The 18,970-nt window shown below is 38.2% G+C and overlaps 1 protein-coding gene across 3 annotated transcripts in view; it reads left to right on the top strand.

The window, feature by feature from the left end:
- GAN (gigaxonin) overlaps positions 1–18,470 on the top strand; it is a 30,086-nt gene extending 11,616 nt beyond the window's left edge. For 2 of the 3 annotated variants that reach the window (XM_052797276.1, XM_052797277.1), the window contains exons 2-11: positions 2,408–2,522; positions 3,396–3,746; positions 4,228–4,445; positions 5,360–5,481; positions 5,966–6,078; positions 7,160–7,309; positions 7,627–7,763; positions 8,271–8,399; positions 15,453–15,562; positions 16,333–18,470. In XM_052797276.1, the coding sequence (XP_052653236.1) occupies positions 2,408–2,522; positions 3,396–3,746; positions 4,228–4,445; positions 5,360–5,481; positions 5,966–6,078; positions 7,160–7,309; positions 7,627–7,763; positions 8,271–8,399; positions 15,453–15,562; positions 16,333–16,514 (1,627 nt within the window). In that variant the 3' untranslated portion in view covers positions 16,515–18,470. The remainder of the gene's footprint in view (positions 1–2,407; positions 2,523–3,395; positions 3,747–4,227; positions 4,446–5,359; positions 5,482–5,965; positions 6,079–7,159; positions 7,310–7,626; positions 7,764–8,270; positions 8,400–15,452; positions 15,563–16,332) is intronic. The other variant, XR_008236686.1, reaches the window with a different exon arrangement.
- Positions 18,471–18,970: the final 500 nt, after the last annotated feature.

Genomic DNA, 18,970 nt, shown 5'->3' with positions numbered 1-18,970 from the left:
AGTTTGTGTTTTTGGCTTGCATCAGTGGCTGGTTTGTTTCTTTTCAGGTTAACAGCTGTTGATGCCTGAAAAAGTACACAGTAATTAGAACATCTAGCCTGATAAGACCCCAAAACTCTGAACAACAATTTCTTGTTACCAGGAGGCGTCAGTGTAAAGTCCTTGCAATGAGGTGATTTAGCCTGGGTGTGTACAGGTGATGCTAAGATGAAAGTTAGTGATAAATAGCACTAGTCCTTCCCCTAATCTCCCCATTAGTGGTGTCATGCAACATGTTTATTATATGCCTTGCATCTGTTTTAAGCCCCACAATGTGTTGGACTACCCAGGTTCTGTCTAGATCCTGCTGTGTATTTGACCGTACCAGCTACTCGTAGGTACCTGATAGGTATGAGATCCAGATACACTCTGTCTGCCTCTCTTTTCTGGTGCTGGAAGCCAGATGCCACAAACCTTGGTACATTTTATGTTAAATGAAAAGAAAACACCATTTCATCCCAGGAAACAAGATGCAGCTTTCATTACAAACCAAGAAACCCAAAACTTGAGCATAGTCGGCGTAATTAAAATTGCGGTAGTTTGGATAGATTTGAAAATGTGTGTAAAGAAGCCTTGGCACTGTGTTAGAGTTGAAAATGCCTGTTTCTATGTGTGTATATGCTCTTTCATTTGTTTGGAGCTTGTAGGCATGAAAAATGCACATTCCATATGGGCTAGGGTGGCATGATTTGAGATACATGTTGTATGGTATTGCTTGAGATGTATATTCAGTTTAGAAGTTTTCAGCTGACGCGTTGCAAATCAATGTCTGCTATTGCAGCATGTGCTTTACTGATAGTCACATAGACTTCTGTTTAGAGAACAGGCTTAATTTTTCTAATCTCTTTCCAAGTGTTAGGAAATAAACAATTTCCTAATCCGTATTATATTGTTGTTGTTACTATTTGTATTAGAACTTGCGCTAGGTGCTGTACAAACACGGAGTGAAGCAGCTTAGCTTCAGACCTCGTATAGTCGTACGTATGCATTAGAGTAGCCTTACCTGCCAGGGTGTTCTGCTCGCTGGCGATGGGTTTCTTGCAGTGTAGAAAAGCAATGTGAAAACAAGACCACAAATATGATTAACTTCAGGGCTAAAATTACCATCCTTATTCACACCTAAATATAGCTCCTTGTAGACTAGGATTTTATTTGACGCGAATTATACCTTATTTTATGAGAAACTAATCTATTCTGTTATGAGTAAGTAAAGCAGAATCTGCCCTTAGCTAAGTCCTATTTATGTATTTACTTAGTATGAGTGTGGATAGTGGAAGACTGTGACAGACTAGACACTTTCAGCTTAGCAAAGCCACAGCTTTTCACATTAAGAAACTAATTCTATCTAACAATATATTCAAATGAATATAAAAATGTTTTTAAGGCTTTTATTTTCATGTGCTGTGATATAGATGTAGTTACCTATATGTACACAGAGGTAGTGAAACAAGTTTTCTGGTCTTTATATAATGTATTCTTCATTGCCTAAAGGGTGGAAAAAAGATGTTCAAAATGATCTTTTATTAGCTCTTGTGGCTGTTTTCACTAGGCTGGTGGACACTGCTCCCTTTTGAACACTTAAAGTTGTCTTTCCTGGAAAAGGTGTTTACGCTAATGGATCATGGAAAGCAAAGCTCTCTGCTGTATTATTATTATTTCCTAATCTTTCCCCCCAGACCCCTTCCATTCTATTCAAAGGCACATCAAACTGTTCCTGGTATTTTTAAAGAAATTGCTCATAAGTGAAGAGTCCACTGATGTAGATGATTATTTAAAGCTCAGCTGAGCAGCACATGGGCTGTTTCCTCCAACTGTGAGCATGCAGTTTGGTTACAGCCAGGCATAGCATTAGGCCGATAACATCATAAACTACACAAAATGGTAATGCAATCTAAATATTTGTGCTGCCAGTGTATATTCGGATCACATCTGCTCACTGTAATTGTTTTTTTCTTGGTAAAGTGATTTTGTTTTGGTTTGGGTTTTTTTTCCACCTTTATCAAAGCAAATTCTTATGTTTCATCTGTCAGCAGAGCTGCTGTTCTGTTTGAAGTTCTGAGTGAAGTTTTTGAATGCTTCTGATGAATGAGCTGGGAAAAAATTACTTTGGCGCTCTGATGCCATGGGTAGTTTGCAAGGCTAACTTATTTGTTCAGTTTGGAAATGTGATGAGCAATATTAGAGACCATACATGCATCCTTTTCATGCTAATTCAAGAGAGACAAATTTCAAATCCTGTTGTAAGATTTTAACATCTCTGTTAGAGCTAAAGTGATCCATAGCTAGCATTTATTTCTTCAGAAAACTGAGAGCAAGCAATGCCCAGGTTGTGAGCTTTTTTTTTTTCCCTCTTTTTTTCCTCTCTTAGAACGAAATTGAATTATAATCCTCCAAAGGATGATGGCTCAACATACAAGATTGAACTTGAAGGGATATCTGTTGATATCATGAAAGAGATACTAGATTACATCTTCAGTGGGCAGGTATGGTATTAAAAATGCTAGATGGAAATTTAATTATTTGGCAAAATAACCTGGGTTTTAACAGTGCTATCCTGAAAGATAAACTTATCAAGGTTTAAAGCTTTGTGGTAAAACTTCCACAAAGTGGTATATCACACTGGGGCTGTGCATGTGAAGCAGAGGCAGTAGACTCTGCAGGAGTTGTCTCTGCTCTTCTCATGCCGTGAGGGAGGACTCTTTTAGAGTCATATCCAATGCTTGTATTAAAATTTGTGGGTACTTTCAGTAACCTGCTCTAAAACACACAGTCTTTTAGAGCTGTAAAAGAGAACTGGACTTGATAGCAATAGAGATTGAGACTCCATCACTGAACATAACAGTACATCAGGCATCCTCCCTGACTGGCCCTCATGCCCACCTCTCTGGCCTCTTGTTGCTGACAGCATGCCCCTTCAGATCTTTGTGCCAGTAGCCTTAGCAGGAATTAACATTGGTGTGTCCAGTTTATTTGGAACCAGATGGAGATTGCTGAACGAGTTTTAACTTTTCAGCAGAAAAAGAAAAGGGAGATGTGGCTTGAAATTCTCTTCTGGACATGCATTTAAAAAAATTATTTATTAATTGCAGCAAAATTCATTCTAGGTTCTCAGATTAGATGAGCAATTTCATGGTTCCCTTCAGGCGCAAAATTCTGCTTGACACCTTCTGTCAAGCAAATGCCTTTCCATCCCTGTATTAACTTATAAACGTGTAGTAGTCGTATCAATTTCTCGTAATTTTTACACTGGCATTAATACTCCATTTTTCAGCCACTGAGAATGAGTGTAATGAATGTGGACATGTCATGAAACAAATGAGTGATAGTAGCTATAACTTCTAAATTAATTCTTGCAGATCAGGCTAAATGAAGAAACTATCCAAGATGTGGTACAGGCAGCTGATCTCCTGCTGCTTACAGACTTAAAAACTCTCTGCTGTGAGTTTTTAGAAGGTTGCATAGCTGCTGAGAACTGTATTGGTATTCGGGACTTTGCACTGCACTATTGTTTGCATCATGTTCACTACCTTGCCTCAGAGTATCTGGAAACTCACTTTCGAGATGTCAGCAGCACAGAGGAATTCTTGGAACTGACTCCTCAAAAACTGAAAGAAGTGCTGTCGATGGAAAAGCTCAATGTTGGAAATGAAAGATACGTCTTTGAAGCGGTGATTAGGTGGATTTCTCATGATTCAGAGTCAAGAAAGGTCAGGACATCAAAATGTTTATATTTTGATTGGGATCCAAATCGGTGTGTTTATTCTAATTGGTCGGAGCTTAAAGTGGATACATTTCTTTTGGGGCTAATCTTGCATTTATAGAATTAGTTGCATTTTGCCTGAAATGCAGACAGTGGTGTTGCAGTAAAAGGGTGAAAGTTGTATTGATGATAAATCATCTGCTCTCTTTATTATTTAATAGGCACGAAGGAAAGAATGTACATTTTTGGCATTTGATGATACGCTCTTGTTGTTGTAGAGAGAAAGCAAGTAGCACATTTGTAGTGAAACTTTAAAGGCTTGATGCATTTTCTTAACAAAATCTACAACATAATGTTATTATTACTTCCAAATATCAAAAATACTCTTTCAAGGTTTTGATAAATGTAGAAGCATCTGTATGTACAAGTGCCTTAGTGCTGTTCTGTAAAATTCGGGGGGATTTTCTGGCACTTATCTCTTTCTGTAGGTTCACATGAAGGATGTCATGTCAGCAGTGTGGGTTTCGGGCTTAGATGCAGCGTATTTACGTGAGCAGATGATGAGCGAACCACTGGTACGGGAGATCGTCAAAGAATGCAACAATATTCCCCTCACGCCGCCCCAGCAGGGAGAGGCGATGCTGGCCTCCTTCAAGCCCCGGGGTTACTCGGAGTGTATAGTGACTGTTGGTGGAGAAGAACGAGTGTAAGTATGAAGTGGCATCACAGGTTGTCACAGCTGGTAAAAATACAAGTGTCTCGCATTCACGGCACATCTGAAAACAGTGTGGAGAGAATATGTGCACCTAATGGGCTTATTACTCTATCATTTGAGTTTGTTTTTAAGTTGGTCAGACACACCAAAAATACCTTTGTGAATGATTCAGCAATAAATAGTTCTTTTCTGACAATTTTCTGATGTTTAGCATTAGAGTAAGGCATGTTGTTTCTTCAGTAGTGTTGGCTGGTTTTGTTTTTAAACTGCGTAGACTTTACTAAAAATAAGCACAGAACGTTGGAGAAACTTTTCTAATGATCTGAAAAGCATCTATAATAAATCTTAAAAATAATGAACACATGCTTTAACTGTTTTGTTTATAATAGCTGGGTTTCCAAAAAAAAGTCAGTACGGGTGCATCTGAGATGCCAGGTGAAAATTCCTGTTCCACACAATAATCCCTTTCTTTTCTTGAGTACCCCCTGTGGTAGAGGGGAGGGTTTTGTCCTCTTTAAATAAGTTTAGCACTTAGATGTTTGCTCTTTATAAAAGTGTAATTACTCAAATAATATTTTGCACATCAGTTTGTGGATCGCTTTACTCGGACATTACTAATACTCCGTATCAGTTCTTTTTAGTTTGTTCAAAGTTCCTTCATAAAAACTATTACAGGCAGCTATAGTGCGAATGAAGTACATCTGCTTGTTATGTCTCCAGTCTGTACAAAACTCAATTTACACACGTTTGGTTTGGGGGTCTTCTTACCAGGGAAATACCACGCTTTATGAATATATATTAAAACATGAACAAGCAAGCTTTGGACACAAGTTGTTAACAGTGAACTTGTAAAACTCTGTCTTGTCTTTCTGTTTTTGTTTGTTCCCTCCCCACCCTGTGTTCAGATCACGGAAACCAACCTCAGTGATGCGGTGTATGTGTCCTCTTTATGATCCCAATAGACAGCTCTGGATTGAACTTGCTCCTATGAGTATTCCAAGGATCAATCATGGAGTATTGTCAGCAGGTAAAGGGGAACTTTGTATTTGTAAAGTCAATATTATGAAAACTTACCAGTGCCTCAAAAATTGAGATACAGCTTATAATAATATTTTTTCTTTAAGATTGACTGCACTGGGGTTATTTCATGCTTCCCCTTTGTCTGCCCAAAACATTACTTGATTCTGTGAAAATCCCTGTCATCTGAGTGTCTTTAAATCACTATTCCTACAACATCTTGTGGGAATCTGCTACATCTGTCTCTCCAGGAATATTTCGTGTTTTAAGTAAATTCTAGTTGCTGCATCACTGAATATGTTGAAGAGTATCTGCAGGGGTAGACTTGAGTCCAGATATAAGTACGTGCTTTACCTTCTCCAGTCCAGAGTTTGACCTGTGACTGGTCTGAAGCTCTTAGTGAGTTCCAGGATACAGCTCACCAGTCACATTGTCTTGCTCAGTGTACAGGTGTGAGTCCTGTTTTTAAGATCATGTTACATTTTGTTTTACAGAAGGATTTTTATTTGTGCTTGGTGGTCAGGATGAAAACAAGGGAACGCTAAGCTCTGGAGAGAAATATGATCCAGATACCAATTCATGGAGTTCCTTACCACCAATGAATGAGGCAAGATCACTATCTAACTGTTGGGATTTGAGTTTTGACTTTGGCAAAATGTTCCATTTCTCCTGCAAAATTTTATTCTGAATCTCCAGTCACTTGCATCTTACACATTCAAAATCATGCTACAGACTGACTTCTGTTTATATCCTGTTGTTATACTTGTGGTCTGATACTGACTGCTGGATCTGGAAAAACTAAACAATTAGTGAAGAACTAGCTGTAAAGATGAACTACAAAGTTTCAGGAATTTCATAATGAATCAGTCATATAGTATACCTAATGTTCTGCATATACTGGCCTTCTAAAACGAGAACTCTTAAATGGACAAAGGGATCGGACTGTGCAGAAAAGATGGACAGAGGACGGGCCAACATACAGAACTTGGCTTGCACAGACATATTTAGGTTTGGTTTGAGTTAATGCTTCCTTCATATTTGCATTCCATCGAAAAGTAACAGTATTATTTGTAAACATATATCCTTAATACACCTGTGTTTTTATCTTCTTAAATCAGCGTAGGTTGTTTACTAAGAAATTGTTGTTTGCCACAGGATTTTCCTCATTACAGTCTCTGGTTGGCAAAGGCTGTAGTTTTGGCCACATTTGTAGTTACAGTGCTTTAAGTTTCCTGCTTACTATGCGTAAGACTTTACGATACATTATGTTTCCTGTTGACTGTGAGACTGAGGATAGCTGTGCTCCTACATAAAAAACAGAAGAGCTGCCTTTATCACAGATAATGGGTCTGAGTTTTGCTGCTGTAGAGACCTGAAAGCAACAGCTTCATCATGGAGACTACTACTATGCAAACCGAAATACGGCCAAGCTCTGTTCTTAGATTTCTGTGCAGTCTCTTTGGCTTTTGTTGCTCTGTCTTCTTTGAATACCCTTCGTTTTGTTTAGTTGAATGAATTAATAATCTTATTCTGGAGTTTAGGACTTCACCATTTACAAAAAAATCAAACCAGAAAACAGGCATGATACCAATATCACTTTGCAGACAGATATGCTGAAAAAAGATTGTATTGATTTATTCACAATGGCAGTTATGTTTTACAATGTTGTCTTTATTGATATTCCTTAGGCACGACATAATTTTGGTGTGGTAGAGATTGATGGAATTCTATATATTCTGGGAGGTGAGGATGGTGAAAGGGAGCTAATCTCTATGGAAAGCTATGATATTTATAGCCGGACCTGGACCAAGCAGCCAGACTTGACCATGGTTAGAAAGGTAAGAACTACATCGTATGTTATTGCATTACTTACTGTTAAATACTTAATGCCAACATATATATATGTATATATTTTTCAACCTTTTGCTTCAAGTAGATGCTGTAACAAACAGTCACAAAATGAAATGAGGGAGAGCAGCTTCTTTCTTTATATACCAAAACAAAACTGTGGCTGAGAACTTTTATGCATGGCATTGTTTGACAGGTCGTACAGGCAACCCAAATACATATGTGTTTGTGTATATAGTTAGTTTTGAGCTCTCGATACCGTGCATTTGTGTGTAATTTTAGACGTACTTTTTCTTTTTTCCACAAGATTGGCTGCTATGCAGCTATGAAGAAGAAAATCTATGCAATGGGTGGAGGCTCCTATGGAAAACTCTTTGAATCTGTTGAGTGTTATGACCCTAGGACTCAGCAGTGGACAGCAATCTGTCCTCTGAAAGAGAGAAGGTGAGTGAAAATGGAAGGGGGGAACTACATTGCTGTGTACAGCCGCCTTTAACATTCTGATGAGAGGAAGTTGTCCTTTCTTTGATGGATCCCTGAAGATGGCTGTCAGAGGCCTTACGAATTTCACAATGTGTCTTTTTGAATTGTGGTGGCCTGTAGTTAACATGTGGCTGAATAAAGATAAGCATCCAAGCAATAAGTATGGATTTTGTAGAAATACACTCCTCATGTTACAATTAATACTATCCTGATGCAAAATGAAAACCAGAAATTGTAGTTCAATTGGAACTTCAGATTTTGACCAGAGATACTTTGCTGTTTTGTTCTTTTACATGGTCTGAATTAAGTGCTTACAATTCATGTTCATGACTCATCTTACCTTGTTGAACATATGTGTGTATATAAATAAAAATAATTGTAAAAAATGGAGAAAGTTCAGAAGGATATGTGAAATGGTTTTGGTATGTTGCATTTATTTTTTTTTTTTTTTCTTATTTGGATTCTCAGATTTGGGGCAGTGGCCTGTGGAGTTGCCTCTGAACTTTATGTATTTGGCGGGGTCAGGAGTCGTGATGACAGTCAAGCCAGTGAAATGGTGACGTGCAAATCTGAATTTTATCATGATGAGTTTAAAAGGTAATTAGCTGCAGCTATAAACACAGAAAACACGTATCTTACACACTTGCCTGTCTGTTCCCCTGCCCTTGCTCCAGCACTTCAAAGCATATTAGATCTGTGCCATGCATTTCTGTTGCTCATTTTACCTTTTACGATCCAGTATGGCTGTTACTGAAGGTCCATCTGCTTCAGTGGCTTGTCCCTCTAAGATACCAAGCCTAAAGCCCTGGGCCACTATGTCAGTCTTGAGTGCCCCTGAACAGGAGAAGCACCTTGGTCATACAGGTGGTTTTCCTGGTTCTTCCCCTGCACTCTGCAGTTTCCCCAAGTGCTGGGGTCTGCTGCCTCCCACCCGGACTCATGCCCTAGGCTCCTTGTGAGTGCTAACGGAGGAGTGTAACTGTGTACACGGATACTTGCTTCTCCATGATCCAGTCCTATCTCCAGGGATTTGCAGCTTAGGGAATTCCTAAGCTAGAGATAAGAAATTTCATGCATTTTTGTTCCAAGCATTTGTAGCTGATTGCTTTTTGAACCCATGTAGGCTTTTGCCATAGTAAAGACACTATGGATGTGTAACATTCCACAGACACACTGTGCATGGCTAATCTTTTGTTTGTTTTGAATCTGCTTCTAATGACTTCATTTGTTATCTCTTGGCTCTGGTATTGGAATCCACCTTACTACATGTGGTAACTATTCAAAATGTTACGTCAGACAGAATTTTGTGTATAGTCACCTTATTCTCCGGTCATAACTGACAAGCTTTGTTTCCTCCAGTGTTTTTTTTTCTTGGAAATAACTATAAATTGGATGATTCTCTTTTTTATAAACTAAATTGAAAAAAAGACTTTGTGGTCAGATGTTTCAAGGCTTGTTGACAGTGGAGGAGATTAACATGTCTGTATTACAAGATCAAGACTGATTTATAACTGTGACCTGTATAAAAGCACACAAAAATGGAATAGTAGATGTAAGTTCATTATATAATTTTCTTGCAAGATGTGGATGTAAAGAGACTTTAATTTCTGTATGAATAGGTCTTCTGTGTTGTTCAAACTGATGTCTAAACTAGCTGTAATCAAATGAAGCTGGAGAAAAAGCATTCTTCAGAGTGATTATAGGAAGCAGACAGATGAGAAAGGCTATTGCTGCTGATGCTCTCTAGCATTTTCTAGCCCAATTGGGAGTGTGGGGAAATGCTAGAAGCTGATGAACTTTTTGGCAAGAGGCCTCTGAAAAGGAAAGAATTCTGGAAGTAAGCGCGCCTTTATCTCTTACTTGCTATGTTTAGTTATTTGCTTGAAATATTTCCAGGCTGATTCTGTTCTTTAAAAGGTGGTATATAGTAGCTTGTGATTCCTCAACAGCCACTGTAAACCTGTTTCACTGGTTGATACAGATTTGAGGTTTCATAAAGTGGAGTTTGAAAAATTTCGGAGGTTCTGGGCTAGGTGCTGCGGGTGAGTCCTTGGTGCCACCTGCTGACTGCAGCACAGCCGCCTGCCTGGCAGTATTTCCAGCGGGTGTATTTGTGTCTTTGCTTGGTGGCATCCCAGAGGTGTTACAGGATTCGAGTGAAACTGTAATAAAAATCCAGTTGCTTCAGGTCTTGTTCTAGCACCCCACGTACTGTGCTCGTGGCACGAGGGCTGTGCTGGCACAGAGGAAGGTGAGGCAGCAGCAACTCATCCGAGTCTCGAGTTGCTGGAGGAGGCGTGCGTTGAGGGCTGCTGAGATACTCGGACTTCGCCTTTCTGCTCTGCCACTGCACAGAATTTGAGCTTAGAAATTCAACTCGGCGTAAATTTGTGCTTGCACTGCAGGCGGTTCACAGGCAGTGTGTTTTCCTTTGGAAATGGAGGGCCAGCGAAGACCGGGACGATGGCCACTTCTGCTTCTAGTGCTGCTAACTGGGGTGTGTGCCTCTGCTCTCCGTTTGGGAAGGTCCCCCCGGTTCCAGCCCCAGGAGGCAGAAGGGGTGTTACTGGCCAGAAGAGGGTGCAGTGTTACTGCGTTATTGTGTTGTGGCACTCCAGCTCGTGGGGGTCTCAGAGTTACCCCGAATTTTGGTACCCTCGGAGTGCTGCACGGGACGGATGGCTTTCGGGGTGGCTGTGGCAGTGACTGTGAGACCTGAGCAGTTGTACCTATGTGGAAAAGAGAGAAAATAGCCATAAAGGGACTTCCCTTCAAAATGCAGTTAGCAAATATTTCTGCCTGCCGAATACCGAGACAAATACTTTGTTGTCTGGTACTCCTCTTTGATGTAGGATTGAATGTGGAAAACTATTGTAATTTCATTATAATAGTGTTTCACAAATATCAAATGAATACCAAATGAAGGCAAGTTGACTCTCTGGAAAACATAAGGGTATTATTTCCTGGGCTGATTCAGAAATAGCAGAAAACAAATCTAAATCACTTTATTTTGAGTGAAGGATGAAAGCTTAAATAATATGCTTCTCTGAAGTCTGTGGAAAACCTTATGCTAAATACCAATGTGTGTGTTTGATTAGTTAAACAATTCCACTTGCACTGGGTATCATATGCTCTGCTGTGCATCAGTACTCAAGAGTAAAGCATAAGTGATGCTACAGATTTTACCACAGGTGGACAATATCTCAGTTCCTTAGTGCATAGTTTATGTCATATATACAGAGACTGATTCTTCATCTTAAACATTATGCAGTTGCTACAAGGTGATTAATTTAATATTGAAAAGTGCATTTATTTCCTCAGCATAGTTTCTGAGACAAATAAAGGTAATTAGTCCCCTTCAAACCAACAGCTTCAAAAAGTCATCATGAAGGGTAGATATAAGCACCTTCAGACTCCACAGCGCATATTCTTTTTGCAGTTACAGTGAAGGAATAATACTGGAACTGTGAAAGCTAAAATATCACATTGATAGCGTATGTGTATATTATTGACAGAAGTCCAGAAGTGTTGGGTTAAGGGAGGTTTGTGGAAAGGAGGAATATGTTTGCAAGATCATTTAGCAGCAGTGGGTCAAAAGCACAGCGTATAAATTCTAGCAGTCTCAAACCAAAATTCATAGTGTTTTTTTAATAGTTACGTATTGGTATTGCATACTTCATAATGAGCTACAGACTTTTCCAGCTGTTTTTAAGTAAGTGCAGAACTCCATCATGTTCACTTTCTTTTTGAATGGAAAGAATTTTTTGTACTGTGAGTTCAGCCATCAGATATTGTTGGTTTACAGTGATGTGTAGCAATGCACATGTGTGTGATCTGCATCATTTTTCATATATGCCTCAGCTCTCATTACCTGAGAATACAGGGTCTAGCATCATCCTAGGCATCCAGAGTCCATGAGGATCTGAGTTACAGGTTTTACTTCATGTATATGTCTAAGTATGTACTTACATCAGTATACAAACTGGCATAATTCTGGCTTGAATTGGATTAAAGGACTGAAGCTTAACTTGTTTAATATTGCTTACTTTGACAGTAACTTACTCCAGAATAACTCACAGTGCAGAGTCTTTCAAAATTGTTATTCTTAACCATGACGCAGACTTTTCTAAAGACTAGGGATATGCTGAGAACTTCACACTAGCAAAAAAGTAAACATTGAGACTCCTGTTAATCTATACTGTATAAACAAGTAATAAAATAAATGAAGTGAGACAGAATACTAGCATACACATGAAATGTGGACAGGATAATGTAGAAAATAATTCTCATATTTGAAGTACTTCTGTAACAGATTTTTCAATTAATAAATGTTTTGTCAGCCTGTTTTTAGATTCGTGTGTATGAGTGAATTTAAGTGAACCACGGATAGAAAATACGCATGTCAGACTGCAGTTTTTTTCAGGATGTAGATTTTTTTTTTCAAAGGCTATAGATTGAGCTTTGTGTACATCCTGTTTTTAAAATATCAATCAAGCTAAAAATAGACTTGAAAAACCGTGAAAGTGGGAGATGGGAGGTGTAAGGGTATCCTTCGCTCAATAATCCAGTGTTGGTCTACTCCATAAAAAGCAGGAAATCTTAACTATGTAGTAAAGACCTTAATGGGTCAGTCTTTCCTTCTGCCAGGGTTCATAATTTATAATATGCATTTTTGCATCATGTAGGTGTGTGGAGAATTGGGTGATGTCTGTACACAGTGGTGTTTTTTTTTCTTTTCAGTGTGGATATTTGGAAATATTTAATAAAGCACAAATTAGCTTTAGGTTTCTTTGCAAGAGCTGCTGGTGGAGCTCTGTCCTTGTGTATAGCCACTCCTGCCTTTCCCTGGTGGTCTGTAAGTGGGGTAGGCTTTCTTCCTTCTTTTCATGAGCTCCTGGTTCAAAAGCGTTATCAAAATTCACAGGTATTGAGGAGGATAAAAGTGAGAGATACTTGTTCAGAAGCAATACTTGGTAAAAACTCCTTTAAAATATTCTTTTTGCTACTGGAACATTGTGAAAATAAGGAAATGCTTTCAGCAGTAAGTAGTAAACTAAATAATCTTGTAACATAGTATGTGTAATTAGGAAGATTCTCCCATTCAGTGTGCAGGAATTTCATTAAAAGAAAGTGCTTATGCAAATGTAATGAGAAAACTAACTGGCTGACTGATAGCACAGAGAAGATTTGGATTCAGTTGTAGGCTTCCTTTCACAGCTGGTGTGAGCTTGAACTGACATGTCGTGTCTGGAATATGTTGTTTCTGTATCGCATCTTTATTTACTTCCCACTTGGAAGTAAAAGTTACCATCCTGCTTGTTAATTACAGCAGTGTGGATGGATTATTTTGTTTATATCACTTTCAGACTGAAAAAACCCAGGATTCCTTCCTCTCTTTTTATTTTGAGTGGAAGCATATTTCTGTTTCAGAGCCATCACCTCTGTCTCTGGTTACAGAGGTACATGCCTTTCCCCCTGCTACTCTGGGATTTGGTTTGAGTAGAGCCATCCCAGGGAAGTACGCAAGAGTTATGTTCCAAGGAGTGTTTTCAAATTGAAAGATGGTGAATTTTTTGTCATTGTTTTTTTTCCATACTGTTCAAACAGCAGGCACAACCCACATAAAGCTGGAGCTTAGTCAAATTCTGATGAAATGTGACCCCTTGCCCTTCCTGTCTTTGTTCCTTCCTAGTTTTAACTGCTAAAGCTGCTGTAAGCATTCCTGAAAAGTTGTGCCTGTTTTTTAAAGTATATGCGTTGAGAAAGGTTAAGAATGAATTTTCACAAGCAACTACAGATACTTTAATATTGTCCTTTTGTGGTATGCAGTAGAAAAATGCTTGGGCCTCACACTGTTGTGGGTTTTTTTTTTTATTTCAGCTCTGAAACCCTGAGTATGTAGTGCAGATAAACCCCTGAAGTTCACATATTTTCCAAGCCCAAACTTGATCAGTAGCTAGACTAAACCCATCTAATCGGTTTTTGCCCTTCCTTAACATGATCCTGTATTTACTATTTAAAAAAAAAAAAATTGCAGTCTTCCTCCTGCATTTCTCTGCTACTTATTCAGTTTTCATAATTCTAGGTAACTTGGTGCTAAAAAGCAGTGAAAATACTGACTGTGCCCTCTTCCCACAAGAAGGAAAAGAAGCTAATGAAATATGGTGCAAGGTGTTTTGCTCTGTAACAGAGTTTTTGAATCAGTGTAGACGACTTCTCCTTTTCTCTGTTCTCAGTTCCTCTGTTGTCCTCTGTGACAGCTACAAACCATACCCTTGCTTTCTCCAGAATCTTAATCCTTCAGTGTATAGCACAGACAAAATAATGGACAGCTAGTCCTTTTGTTTGGCCTTTAAAAATTGATCTCTCTCTCCAAGATAATTGATATGTAGCAGCCTCTCCTTCAGTGCCAGAAGAGAGGCTTACTTATGAATCATGAGTTAAGATAATGCAGAATTTTCAAAGTCAGCAGTATCCACAAGGATATTTCCCAACTTTTTCCATCAAATTAACCAGGTATGGCCATGAAAATACATGGGATGCTTTTCAAAGGTTTTTCAAACTTTCCTGTTCTCTGTAAATTTTATTTAATTTATTTTATTTAATAAAAGATTTAGGAGCAGTCACCTAAAATAGCATTGATTTGTATGTCTTCAGGGTCTATAAACAGTAACTGTGACAGCATCTGCAGAAGTGCAGCAGCATTTTGTAGAAATTTGTTTCAGAACCATAGAGAGGATGCTGACGACTCTAGATAAATGGGACATCTTTATAAGCCAGCGTCCCATGTGGGTGATGAGTACGTACTTACCTGGTTTCCAAAGGCTTCAACATGGAAAACTACTTTTCACTTGGTAGAACGATCAGGCTGATGTAGTGTTGAAATGAGAATATGCTTAAAGTGAACATAGGGGACTTGCAAGATTATAGTGGGAGCTAGAACGTGATTGAAAAGAGCCTGATACATGATCGGGAAGGTCTGTTTCAATTGAGGTAATGGACATTTCTTTCCCCAAATCCCCTACCATTTTGATTTCCCGTCTTCTATCCCTTGTTTAAAGTTAAGCATTGCCAAGTGCTGCATTCTTCTTACTGGACTGGGGATTTCTTGCTGCTGATGAAGTGCAATTAAAGAAGTTAGGGAATTATATGGGGGAAGACACTGCTTAATAACAAGGCCTTGCTATATAGCAATTTGTTATTTCCCCTAACATGGACTATTAAGACTTACATGCTTTTATGACTCTACTGATTTTAAGACAAAGCTGCCTAAAATTTTCTCTGTAGGGAAAATTGACTGGCATAGCTGTTGTAGAAGAGGCTCTCTTACATGCCTGCTCTCTTCCAGAAGGTCACACTGGGTGGCTGCAAGAAGATAGATTACACAGATGACTGGAGCAGTTCTGAAATAAAGTAACTTCAGGATAAAGTATCCCAAGCTTCCCAAAGAGCAGTACCAATTGCTTTTCCTGGCTAGGAAAAGCCAAACCTGTCCTGAGCTAGACAATGTTCCCAACAGTTTTTACATAACAAATTGACTTGTACACTCTGCTTTGGAGCCAAAGATGGTAGTTGGAAAAAGAACCTGGAATTCTTTTAATGTGCTCAATAAGAATTGCATACCATTTTTTTTAATTATTATTTTTACAGGTGGATTTATCTAAATGACCAGAACCTATGTATCCCAACTAGTTCTTCCTTCGTGTATGGAGCTGTGCCCATTGGAGCCAGCATATATGTGATTGGAGATCTCGATACAGGTCAGAATTAGAACTAATAACCTCCTGTTGCTTGTCTTCTTCCAGTCTTTTAAATAAGTGGCACTAATGAGACTGAATTTTTTTAAATAGACTGGGACTGTGTTCTGTTAATTTACTGTTGGCTTTATGGGAATTATGCTGGACTTACAGAAATGTGCAGGTTGGTTTTGTACCTTGGAGCTCTTCAAAGAAACAAATTCAGTCCTATAAGCATTTGGTTGATTAGCAGTTTGAAGGTCAGAAGAGATCAAGACTAAGAGTATGTTACTGCGTTTGTCTGAACGTAAGAAAAAATGTTGGTGCCTGAGGTTGTTTCTCTCATCTTTGCAGCAGTAAGCAGGTGCTTCTGCATTTTGGGGACATTGTCCGGTGGTTCATATGGATGCGATAGTGGCTCTTGGCTCTAAATCCCACCCAAATAAATATGTACTAACAAACATATTCAATACTCAGCTTTTAGCATCTGGCCACATACTGTAAAAAACATTTGGAAGACTACATGCTTTCATGGCCATAGGTATATATATGAGTGTGTAACAGGGCTTTCTACAAAATATAAAAGAGCAAAATTCCAAATGTGGTGGGTTTAAGTAGATAAGAAATGTCATAGTAGTTTCCTTTTGACAATAGTTTCAACCATATCTCCAGAAATTGATTTGTGTTTCTGTGCATGCTCTCGTTCACATATTTGCCCTATTAGAGGTTAAATGTGGTGATAGCTACAGTATGTTTTAAGCATTTTATCTTTTTTTGTGAATGTGTGAATTCAGGTACAAATTATGACTATGTTAGAGAATTTAAAAGAAGCACGGGAACCTGGCAGCGCACTAAACCACTATTTCCATCGGACCTCCGCCGTACTGGCTGTGCAGCTTTGCGGATCGCAAACTGCAAGCTCTTTCGACTGCAGCTTCAACAAGGATTATTCCGCATTCGCGTACCTTCTCCGTGATCCGTATGCTGACAGTGGAGGAGACTGGAAGAATTCTGCGCAGTCCACCATAATATAGCTCTATATAAAGGAAAAGCTGAGAAATTACAGCTGAAACTTACACTGTATGCTGTGCTTTGGTATGGTAACTGTTTTTGTTTTAAATGCTTAAAAAGCTTGAGTCTCAGTTCTTGTTTCGGGAACAAATAACTTAAGTATACATTAAAAAGAAGAGAGGGGGGAAAATAAAAGGGGGGATCAAGGAAACACCTTCAGTCGTAATCATTTGGAGTTTAAACCGTATTATTGAAGGAGGTATTTTGTGTCTGAAACTGGTGGGAATTGGTATTCCTTTGGTGAAGTTTATTGAAAAGCAAAAAAGATTTAAGATGCGTTTCCCCTGAGGGGAACTGATAAGAATAAATGCGCTATCTTGGACTGGATAGCTATAATACACAGAAGCTATATGATAACCAACCTCCCTGGTGCACTGCAAAGACTGTTGTTTGACCGTAATGCCATAGGAGATGTTGGTTGTTGCACCTTTTATTTCTAGTCCTTCCTCAAAAGTTAAGGTCTGTGCCTAAAAATGGTGGAGGTGTGTACATATGGTTTTTCATTCATTTGCAATGTTTTCATTCTTACAAATATTTTTAATATATTTAAAATGGACTAATCTGAAATGGATACGGTATACTACAGAGAAGTAAACTGTTTTTTCTATGCTGTCATTTGAATAGCCTGATGAACTGGTGTACGGATGGGTGGCGTGCGTTTCTGTGTGGGCTTTGGTGGCTTTTCTTGAAGTAAAAAGGGAAACGGTGTTTGGAACGGTTAATGATGATTGCTGCTTTTGGTAAAAGACAACAAAACTTGAAAAATTAAAGAAAATAGATTGTGTTCCTTTTTACTTCAGATCACTTGCAAACTAAATGGTTTTTAAGACTGAGGATTATAGAAAGGTGAATTTTATCTCTGTTAGAACAAAGGTGAAATATGACAAGGATATATTTGTTTTGCAGAAAACATGATTTTTGGACTGAGTTAAGGAAAATTTATACAGCGACTTTAAATTGGGATCAAAAGTTGGTTTACTAATGATTTCCGTGCTAAGGTACAGTCTTGTTTACTACTGTCTGACTTTGAAAGCTAGGTTTTATGGTGTGGTTATAGTGAAGAATTTAGTATCTTGCGTTTTATTTCTTACTAAATCTTGTTCACATCAGTAGCGATATTTAATTGACTTTTGTTCATAGTCAAGATCAGCTGGTAGAACACTTTTACCTCAATTTTTGATTTCATTATTGTTGTGATGGGTGGGACGTAACCTGTATTTATTTAAAAGTAACAAAATGAGAGAGAGGGAAATAGAAATAAGATCTCCTGCCCTTCAGAAAAAGAGACTTTGTATAACCAGTATTATAACTACATACAATACTTTCCACTCTGCAACTTTGTGGACCTCAGACAAGCCAATCTCTGCCCTCGGTTGTGTTAGTGTAAACCTTTGTCATCTTTATTGAATCATCTTAGATATGCTGAAATACAATCCCAAACTAGTACAAAATGGTTATATTTCACTAAATATCCCTTGAAGAGACATTCTGAAACTTACTTGTGCTCAGTCCTTCCATAGCGCTGATGTGTGGTTGGAATTACTCTGATTCTGAGCAAAGGGGTGGGGGAAAAAAAAAAAAAAAGGGCAGCAGCCAATCCATTGACCATTATTTATTTTTTTTATTTTTTACAATGCTGAAGTGCTGCAAAACTTGAACTATATACATCAATTTTCTGACCTATATTAGTTGGCATATTAAAAAATTTATATATTTATGCATTGCAGTAAACGTGGTATGTGTGTGTGTGTATATATATATATGTCTTTAGATTTTAAATTTATATATAATGCTTTACTACAGAAATGTGAACCACTATTTCCATCCTTGGCTGTCTTGTGAAATAAATCAAGTGCTGTTAGTTTATCTGTAAAACTTCCCTTTTTTGAAAATCTTACATTGTTCAATTTTTTTTATTAGACAAAGTGCCAAGATCCCATGTTCAAAAGTGATGAATGTTCCTAAGTATCTATTTCACTTTTGAACTCAGTTTTCTAAGTGGCTTAGAAAACTTTCGAAAATGTTGTTCAGAATATTGCAGGCTGCTATCTCTTGAGTCCCTGTAGCTTCCCAGTATACTTGAGGGCATTCAGCATCCAGAAAACCTAAGTAATAAATGCACATAAAAATCCAAGTCATATATACTCTAGCAGTGTTTCGCAGTTAAAGTTACTGAACCAAATGTTTACACTTAAAGTAGGATTAACAGTAGGTAGTCTTACTTTTTTCTTTTTTAATAAATAAAACAAATCTGCTGGTAATTGGGGTATGTTGCGAATGCACTCGGTGAGATTTGACCAAGAAGTTTAAGCCTTTTCACCTGAAACAGTTACAAACTTAATTTCTTAGCACACGTGTACT

This window comes from Harpia harpyja, chromosome 9 (assembly GCF_026419915.1).
Source record: "Harpia harpyja isolate bHarHar1 chromosome 9, bHarHar1 primary haplotype, whole genome shotgun sequence".
Classification (NCBI taxonomy): domain Eukaryota; kingdom Metazoa; phylum Chordata; class Aves; order Accipitriformes; family Accipitridae; genus Harpia; species Harpia harpyja.
This window is presented reverse-complemented; position numbering and strand designations above follow the sequence as displayed.